The following is a 10000-nucleotide window of genomic DNA, read 5'->3' as shown; positions in this document are numbered from 1 at the left end:
GCTGAACTAAAAAAATGGCTGACAAAGACTACTTACATCTCGAAAGAAATGATTAGAGCGCGAAAAGATGAGGTCAAGTAAGCGAGGAGGGATATACATCATTGAAATCCAGTTGCCTGCATTTCTGTGAATTTACGAGGTAACCCTCCCCATCCGGACCTCGATTGGAAGGTGGCAATAAGCTATTCATATATGTGATGAACATTTGCAATCCTTTAACTTATGGCTTTGTCGATTATTTTAAAACAACCCGCACATGCGTAGCTCAAACATAAAAATGGGAGATTGTAAACAACTTCTACAAATGCTACCCCTGCGGACAATTTTACCTTTATAACTAGTTATCAATATGGTACTCCCATAAAATAAGTCAGTAAAAGATACATTATTGTGTGCTTGATTTCCTCCTATCCCTTCAATGAACATTTCACAGTAATGTCTTGCAAACCGGCCAGACTTAGAAATGGGTACATTTAAGATGTGCTTGATGTCACAATTTCTTTCTTGATATGTCTTTTTGCATCTTGAACTATACGCTGTTGACCACAGAGATCGATCAACCTAGAGGTGGACATTCTAAGTGTAAAAATATTTCCGCCTTCTTCTCATTTCTTCAGGGACATTGCTTGATATGTTTTGGAAGACTTTGTAAGGCGGCTACAAGTCTTTCATGCTTTCAAGCAAGCAAGTGTCAAGATGTTTCCTACCTTCTGTTGGCCGAACGCAAAAAATGGCTGACTAAGGCTACTTACATCTCAAAAGAAATGATTAGAGCGCGAAAAGATGAGGATTCTCTCCCTACAGTCAATTTTACCTTTATAACTAATTGTAAATACGGTACTAAAGTATAATAACTCAGTAAAAGATATATTATTGTGTTCTTGATTTGCTAGTATAATTTGAGTGAGTATTTCAAACAAATTTATTGCGGACAGGGTAGGCTGAGAAATGGGTACATTTAAGATGTGTTTGAAGCGATATTTTTTTCTGACATTACTTTTTGCATCTCATACTATATACTGTTGACCACAGAGATCAATATATCTAGAGCTGGACATTTTGAGTTTTAATTGACTTCCGCCTTCTTGTTATTTCTAGACATTCCTTGACATGTTTTGGAAGACTTTGTAAAGCGGCTACAAGTCCTTCATGCATCTAAGCAAGCAAGTGTCAAGATGTTTGCTATCTCCTGTTGGCTGAACGGAAAAAATGGCTCACTAAGTCTACTTACATCTCGAAAGAAATGATTAGAGCGCGAAAAGATGAGGTCAAGTAAGCGAGGAGGGATATACATCATTGAAATCCAGTTGCCTGCATTTCTGTGAATTTACGAGGTAACCCTCCCCATCCGGACCTCGATAGGAAGATGGGAATGAGCTACTTATATATTTGATCAACATTTGCACTCCTTTAACTTATGGCATTGCCGATTATTTTAAAGAAAACGCGCATGCGTAGCTAAAATATATAAATGATGGACTTGTGAACGACTTCTTCGGATTCTCTCCCTACAGTCAATTTTACCGTTATAACTAATTGTAAATACGGTACTAAAGTATAATAACTCAGTAAAAGATATATTATTGTTTTCTTGATTTGCTAGTATGATTTCATGATCAGTGAGTATTTCAAACAAATTTCTTGCGGACAGGGTAGGCTGAGAAATGGGTACATTTAAGATGTGTTTGAAGCCACATTTCTTTCTGACATTACTTTTGCATCTCATACTATATACTGTTGACCACAGAGATCAATCAATCTAGAGCTGGACATTTTGAGTTTTAATTGATTTCCGCCTTCTTGTCATTTCTAGACATTCCTTGACATCTTTTGAAAGACTTTGTAAAGCGGCTTCAAGTCTTTCATGCTTCCAAGCAAGCAAGTGTCAAGATGTTTCCTACCTCCTGTTGGCTAAACGCAAAAATTGGCTGACTAAGGCTACTTACATCTCGAAAGAAATGATTAGAGCGCGAAAAGATGAGGTCAAGTAAGCGAGCTCGAGGAGGGATATACATCATTGAAATCCAGTTGCCTGCATTTCTGTGAATTGACGAGGTAACCCTCCCCATCCGGATCTCGATAGGAAGATGGGAATGAGCTACTTATATATGTGATCAACATTTGCACTCCTGTAACTTATGGCATTGCTGATTATTTTAAAGAAAACGCGCATGCGTAGCTAAAATATATAAATGGTGGACTTGTAAACGACTTCTTCGGATTCTCTCCCTATAGCCAATTTTACCTTTATAACTAATTGTAAATACGGCACTAAAGTATAATAACTCAGTAAAAGATATATTATTGTGTTCTTGATTTGCTAGTATGATATCAGTGAGTATTTCAAACAAATTTCTTGCGGACAGGGTAGGCTGAGAAATGGGTACATTTAAGATGTGTTTGAAGCCACATTTTTTTCTGACATTACTTTTTGCATCTCATACTATATACTGTTGACCAGAGATCAATCAATCTAGAGCTGGACATTTTGAGTTTTAATTGATTTCCGCCTTCTTGTCATTCCTAGACATTCCTTGACATGTTTTGGAAGACTTTGTAAAGCGGCTAAAAGTCCTTCATGCATCTAAGCAAGCAAGTGTCAACATGTTTCCTACCTCCTGTTGGCTGAACTAAAAAAATGGCTGACTAAGACTCCTTACATCTTGAAAGAAATGATTAGAGCGCGAAAAGATGAGGTCAAGTAAGCGAGGAGGGATATACATCATTGAAATCCAGTTGCCTGCATTTCTGTGAATTTACGAGGTAACCCTCCCCATCCGGACCTCGATAGGAAGATGGGAATGAGCTACTTATATATGTGATCAACATTTGCACTCCTGTAACTTATGGCATTGCTGATTATTTTAAAGAAAACGCGCATGCGTAGCTAAAATATATAAATGGTGGACTTGTAAACGACTTCTTCGGATTCTCTCCCTATAGCCAATTTTACCTTTATAACTAATTGTAAATACGGCACTAAAGTATAATAACTCAGTAAAAGATATATTATTGTGTTCTTGATTTTCTAGTATGATTTCAGTGAGTATTTCAAACAAATTTCTTGCGGACAGGGTAGGCTGAGAAATGAGTACATTTAAGATGTGTTTGAAGCCACATTTTTTTCTGACATTACTTTTTGCATCTCATACTCTATACTTTTGACCAAAGAGATCAATCAATCTAGAGCTGGACATTTTGAGTTTTAATTGATTTCCGCCTTCTTGTCATTTCTAGACATTCGTTGACATGTTTTGGAAGACTTTGTAAAGCGGCTACAAGTCCTTCATGCATCTAAGCAAGCAAGTGTCAAGATGTTTCCTATCTCCTGTTGGCTGAACTAAAAAAATGGCTGACTAAGACTACTTACATCTCGAAAGAAATGATTAGAGCGCGAAAAGATGAGGTCAAGTAAGCGAGGAGGGATATACATCATTGAAATCCAGTTGCCTGCATTTTTGTGAATTTACGAGGTAACCCTCCCCATCCGGATCTCGATAGGAAGATAGGAATGAGCTACTTATTTATGTGATCAACATTTGCATTCCTGTAACTTATGGCATTGCTGATTATTTTAAAGAAAACGCGCATGCGTAGCTAAAATATATAAATGGTGGACTTGTGAACGACTTCTTCGGATTCTTTCCCTACTGTCAATTTTACCTTTATAACTAATTGTAAATACGGTACTAAAGTATAATAACTCAGTAAAAGATATATTATTGTGTTCTTGATTTGCTAGTATGATTTCAGTGAGTATTTCAAACAAATTTCTTGCGGACAGGGTAGGCTGAGAAATGGGTACATTTAAGATGTGTTTGAAGCCACATTTTTTTCTGACATTACTTTTTGCATCTCATACTATATACTGTTGACCACAGAGATCAATCAATCTAGAGCTGGACATTTTGAGTTTTAATTGATTTCCGCCTTCTTGTCATTTCTAGACATTCCTTGACATGTTTTGGAAGACTTTGTAAAGCGGCTACAAGTCCTTCATGCATCTAAGCAAGCAAGTGTCAAGATGTTTGCTATCTCCTGTTGGCTGAACTAAAAAAATGGCTGACTAAGACTACTTACATCTCGAAAGAAATGATTAGAGCGCAAAAAGATGAGGTCAAGTAAGCGAGGAGGGATATACATCATTGAAATCCAGTTGCCTGCATTTCTGTGAATTTACGAGGTAACCCTCCCCATCCGGACCTCGATAGGAAGATGGGAATGAGCTACTTATATATGTGATCAACATTTGCACTCCTTTAACTTATGGCATTGCTGATTATTTTAAAGAAAACGCGCATGCGTAGCTAAAATATATAAATGGTGGACTTGTGAAAGACTTCTTCGAATTCTTGCCCAGCAGTCAATTTTACCTTTATAACTAATTGTAAATACGGTACTAGAGTAAAATAAGTCAGTAAAAGTTAAATTATTGTGTTCTTGATTTGGTAGTATGATCTTAGTGAGTATTACAAAGTAATGTTTTGCGGACAGTGTAGACGGAAATATGGGTACAATTACAGGTTCTCGACCAAAGTGATTGATAAGTTTAGAGCGCGATGTTATTTCTATGTTCTTCGTATCTGGACCGTTTTGATGTTTTTTTTTTCCCAAAAGGGCCAGCATATCATCAAGTATCAATATGTTTTCTTTCTTCCGTTGGCTGAACCAAACAAATGGCTGAAAGAGGCAGCTTAAATCTCTGAGGAAATGGTTAGAGCGCAAGTAGATGGATCAAGTGAGCGAGGGGGGATGTATAGATCATTGAAATCCAGTTGCTGGATTTCATCTAACTGAGGAGGCAACCCCCCTATCCGTGCCTCGATAGCCGAATGGCAATACGTATTTTTATATGTGATTAAGATTAACGATAAAAACCGACGTTTCGGTGTCTTCATGACGCCATTGTCAAGGAGAAATAAAAATTACAAAGTTTGCGGCAAGGTGTAACAAGAAATTATCATACAGTGTTTGAAGCTAAGTATATAAATACTTTTGCGCGAATTGAATCGCTGTGCACGTTCAGAGTGGGTTTTAGGTCTGATGAAAAGCATTTTATTCACGAAACAATCGAACTTATTTCTACACTTTTCAGAAAGCTAAAACGCCTCAGTAGATCTTTCGGGACCTCGCCGTGCCATTAACACCTTCTTAAAATCAAGAATCGTTGATAAGCAGCCCTCACAGACGCCCAAAGAGCCAAAGACTAGGAATCGGCAAATTATGTTAAGAAAGTGCTCAAAAATCTCAGCATCAGCATAAAGGTGCAGACAACTGTCCGGCGTCAGCCGCAAAATTGACCAAGATCTTAATGAACGCGAAACCAAGCCACAGATCGTCAACCAACGACGCATCGTTTATCGTTTTCAATGTGACCTGCTCTGACGAAGGGCTAACGCTCGAAACGTCAGCTTTTAGAATCTCTGTACGGTGGCCAATTTACATTATCAACTCCGCTGATAAAACCAAATTTTTGTATAAAACCATTATTGTGTGGTTGATTTGCTCCTAAGCGAGAAGGGATATAGATAACCGACATCCAGTTGTCTTCTCATTCGGACCTCGAAAAGCTTCGAAACGAGAATGAGAATGAGGTACTTATATATGTGATTAAGTTTCACGCACAAGTAAAAGAACAGGGATAGAGATCCCCTGGCTTCCTGCAAATTCCCGAGGTAACCCTCCCCATCCGGACCTCGAAAGGAGAATGGCTAAGTAAGGGTACTTAAATGTCTGGTAATTATTTTATGAAAAAACGCATTTGTATAGCTGAAGGTTAAAAGCAGTAGATTTTTGCACAAGGGGCTCTAGCGATATCCTTGTATTCTTCCAATGTATCCGTTCTGAGCGTCATTCATAGCTGGAACTTTCTTGTACCATAAGGGTTAGGTGAACGAGACATCTTTTTTAACTTCTAACGATGTCCGATGTGGCTGCAAAAGTTTTTGCAGGGGCCAAGACACATTTTGTGTCTGCATTTTTTTAGAAAGGCATAAATGAAAGCGGTCTACGTTATTGCAACACTTCAGTTAAATGTACTGGAGTCCTTTGATCAAGACATCTTCTGTAAACGATTTCCCGCCCAAAAAAAACATTATCCTTAGAATTAATCGTCTCCGGGTCTTCTTTTAGGACAGTCGAGCCTTTGGACAAGTCGTTTTAATCAAGTGACCGGGAAAACAAGTGAAAGTAGGCCCAACTAACTCAAACAATGAAACGGGATCCCCGCTCGAACTTGGCAACAAATACTTTATACGTTTCGGTTTTTAGGCACGGGAAAATGGTGCCAATGCCTAATTGATTTAGAAAATGTTGATAGAATGTTTAGTCAATCACCGAATGCAGTAACGCACAGTGAATTCAATTGGACATTTTCCTCCTGCAGTACAGCCCAGGAATAATGCACGCGCAAGAAGTGGCGTAAGAAGTTAATCGTTCTTGCGCCTCAAGAAAACGCATGCTGGCCCAAGAAGTGGAAAGACCATGTTCTTGCGATTTATCCGCAAGAAGATTCGAAGTGCAAGTAGCTGGAAAGCTTTCCGCAAGAAGCCGCATTTATCAATACTTTCATAGTAATATCAAAGTTTCTCCTGGCACTGATTTCAAGTCACTCACTCACCGATTCTTGAGTAAACTGTCACCTCGCACATGGCGAGGATTCCTTCACCAAACATTTGAACTGAAACGTAACGTCCCGGGATTGGTGGATCGCACTGAACCCTCAATGCCTGTCCTTGGCCCACAGTCCTCACGCGGTCGTGGCAGGTAGGATTGTGAAGGTTCTCCTTGCTGGCTCCAATCCTCACGTCAAAATTTCTTAGTCTTTCGAAGTAATCGTGACGATTCACAACCATTACATCTGGAAACGAAAGAGAAGTGTGGATTTTTTTTAATTTAAAATATACTTCTGCCAATAAATCCTTTCGCACCTAATACCTTCGTCATCAAAAATGTTTAATTGTTTATAATATAAAACAAATAGATTCCATGTTGCCGTGCGTCTGCACAGTAATTGAGGGATAACAGAGGACGTCAAAATGTGGTAAGAACAAAAAAGTGTCACTAATGTTCTTATCACATTTTGACGTCATCTGTGATCTCTTACTCAACAGACGCACGGCAACATAGAATCCACTTAATTTGTTAATATTTGTCCTATATTAGTTACCAATATTTGTCCTATGTCATTGCCATACCTCCTCCTCAGTCCCACAAGTATAAACTACTACTGCATTGAGTGTCTGTTAATTAGGCGACGTTTCTGGATACCAAAATGTTTTCAAAAACAAAGTTCTCAATTGCAAACCCTCCCGTCTCTTCAAACACAAACAAAGACCACGCACGCACCTGTCACGATGTACTCTCTGCCAAGATCTACTCTCCACCATGGGTTTCTCTCTCTTTTTGTGTGCGTGCAAGACTTATGGCTATAATAGATTGAATAATTTTCATCCACAGCTCTACTACTGAACCCGTTGAAATCGGTGCTTGATTGCTCGGTCTTCTTTTTAAAGGCTAGGTCTGAAAAAGAGATTTATCAGCCACAATTTGAGACAGAAGAACGTTGTTAAGGTTTGTAGGGTCTCAGTAATAAGGCAGCCATCAACAGGAGGAATTCAGGTAGGGAATCACACCTAAGGCCTCCGTAGCATCGGTCCGATGCTTCGCTTAGCCTGCTGACAATTTAACGCAGTGTTACAGAATCCCACCAGAGTTACGATGGTCCCAAGCTCTATTCCTACCCGAGGCTATGACATTTTTTCGATTACCCTTTCACCCGTTGCCTAGCAACTAACATAGTCTTTCTCATACTGTGTACGTAACATCAATTCACTACTTGCACAATCCCATAATGCAATTCGTTTTGGGGGTTCTTTACGTAAAAACAATAAATATCCTGTTCACTGAAGCATGATACAGTCCCAAGAGGAAATAACTTATATTGATTTTACGTAAAGACCCCCCACCCCCCCAAAGGATTGCATTATGAGATTGTGTAAGTAGAGAATGGAGGCAAAAACTACAGTTGAGGTAGAGTCACCTTACGCTATACCACAACGCCGGGAACCAAGAATGTATAGGAGCAAATAAGCCATTGTCAAATAAAAATTCCCATGTAAAATGTGCTCACGTGGACGGGGCTTCAAGGATACAACAATGCTGACACCTTACGTTTTACAAATTCTAATAAGACACTTGAAGAAATTTTCATCAAGATTTCTATCATTTAAGAAGACGTGAGTCTCACGCATTTCGATGCAATCTCACGCTTTCACGCCGACACGGCCATTTCTCGCGCATTGGCTTTTTTCTCAAAGGTAACTCTACCTTTTCAGCTTTCAGAAGTGCTCATGAATTCCGAATTCATTCCTTCACTGGCACTGAACTTCGGCCAATGTTCAATCTGTTCGTGTGCGACCAATTTTCTTGTTTCTTCAGGACTTTCACCCGTTAATATATGAATTATAGCCTGATAAGTTAGCTCAGCCTGACCATAATAACATGGGCTCTCTTAGCACGCAGCATGAAAAAAAAAAAATGGCGGACTCGACAGTGTATTTCCAGTGTTCTGAAAAGTGCAAATTCCAAAACATATCCTGGGGAGCATGCCCCCGGAACTCCCTAGAATTGTTTGGCGCCTCCGGCACAAGAAACACAGAGCACTTGCGCCTTTGGCGCAATCACCAGCAAGCATCTCACGCTTTGGAAACTTTAAGACTTGAGAGCTCTGCACCAAGCCCTTGCACCTCTACTTGGGTTGTTTAAATACAACTCACTTCTTGCGAACTTGCTGCAAATACTAACAATTTCCTCGTCAACCACCTCAAATCGCTGATCCAGTCTGGCTTGGTCAAAATATGTGCATTTATCAAGACGAACATAAGGATCAGCTGAAAAAAGACAAAGCAACGTTTAATGAGAAAGGGAAACTCTTTGTTACGGATAGTGCCCCTATGAGCAGGCGTGAAGCTTGCTTATGCTGAGGAGGCAAAAGGGTTTCCCTCGTAAGTTACAATTCGATTGGCTTGCTACGCAAACCAAAAACAAGAGAATAAGCACAGAAAGAGTGATCAGATAACAACATTAAACCTTGCTACAATACAAAATAATAGCCATTTTACGAGAGTTGCTTTACTTCCCGTAATGCGGGATAGCTTCTAAATTATAGAGTAACCCTGTAGCTACATTCCAGACAGCTATTTGCATTGGTCACTATGACCTTGTTACCAGGGCCAGATACATTGTTTCTGTTTTATAATCTATTGACTCGTTCTCCAATCACAGATCGCGTCTGGAGAGCTACAGGGTCTCTCAGATTATCATTGTGATGCGCAACTGGACCCAACTTGATGTTTGATTGCTTATCGGATGTAGCAGCGTTATGTGTGATTAACTAAACGCGTGGCGCGTAATTCATCTCTGTGATACGTGAAGTCGACATAACCCCACCCAACCCCCTGTTCGCTCTGTGCCAAGTGACCATCGTGATTTCTTTGATTTATTATAGCATTCAGTAGTGTTTCAAACGGAATGGAATATTTGAAAAAAAAAAAAACACTTCTAGGGAGATAAACGGTACATTATCTAATTCATCGTACTTGGAAGGAAACTGAACAACAGATGTTCTTTCTGTATTGAAGTATCGCTGTTTTCGCACTTGCTGCTGAGGACTATGTTTTCACTGTTGGCTGGGATCATTTTCTGCAAAGAAATGAAAAGTAGATGTGAATCTTAATGACGGGCCAACGCAATGAAGACCCGGGAAAACGGCTTCAGTATCCTCTCGATTTTGTTGAACAGTGATGTTGAAAATTTCCTAATGCACTTGAAACTTTTAAAATGCGGAGAATCAAAACATATTCAGAGACCCATGACCCGGAGCCTACAGCTCCCATACTGGGCCTATGTAACAGCATTTTTACAGACCGATCTATTTTTAGACTATCTTTTCCAGACAAAAAAAAGGCAGTTCCGGCTCGGTGACCCTATGACGTCAGCT

At 39.5% G+C, this 10000-nt stretch overlaps 1 protein-coding gene across 1 annotated transcript in view; it reads right to left on the bottom strand.

The window, feature by feature from the left end:
- LOC138019372 (uncharacterized) overlaps positions 1-10000 on the bottom strand; it is a 129311-nt gene that overhangs the window by 58885 nt on the left and 60426 nt on the right. Inside the window, 4 exon segments of the mRNA XM_068866138.1 lie at positions 6620-6859; positions 7348-7521; positions 8778-8891; positions 9600-9702. Coding sequence (XP_068722239.1) covers positions 6620-6859; positions 7348-7521; positions 8778-8891; positions 9600-9702 — 631 coding nt within the window.

The sequence above is a fragment of the Montipora capricornis genome, chromosome 10 (assembly GCF_036669925.1).
Source record: "Montipora capricornis isolate CH-2021 chromosome 10, ASM3666992v2, whole genome shotgun sequence".
Lineage (NCBI taxonomy): Eukaryota > Metazoa > Cnidaria > Anthozoa > Scleractinia > Acroporidae > Montipora > Montipora capricornis.
This window is presented reverse-complemented; position numbering and strand designations above follow the sequence as displayed.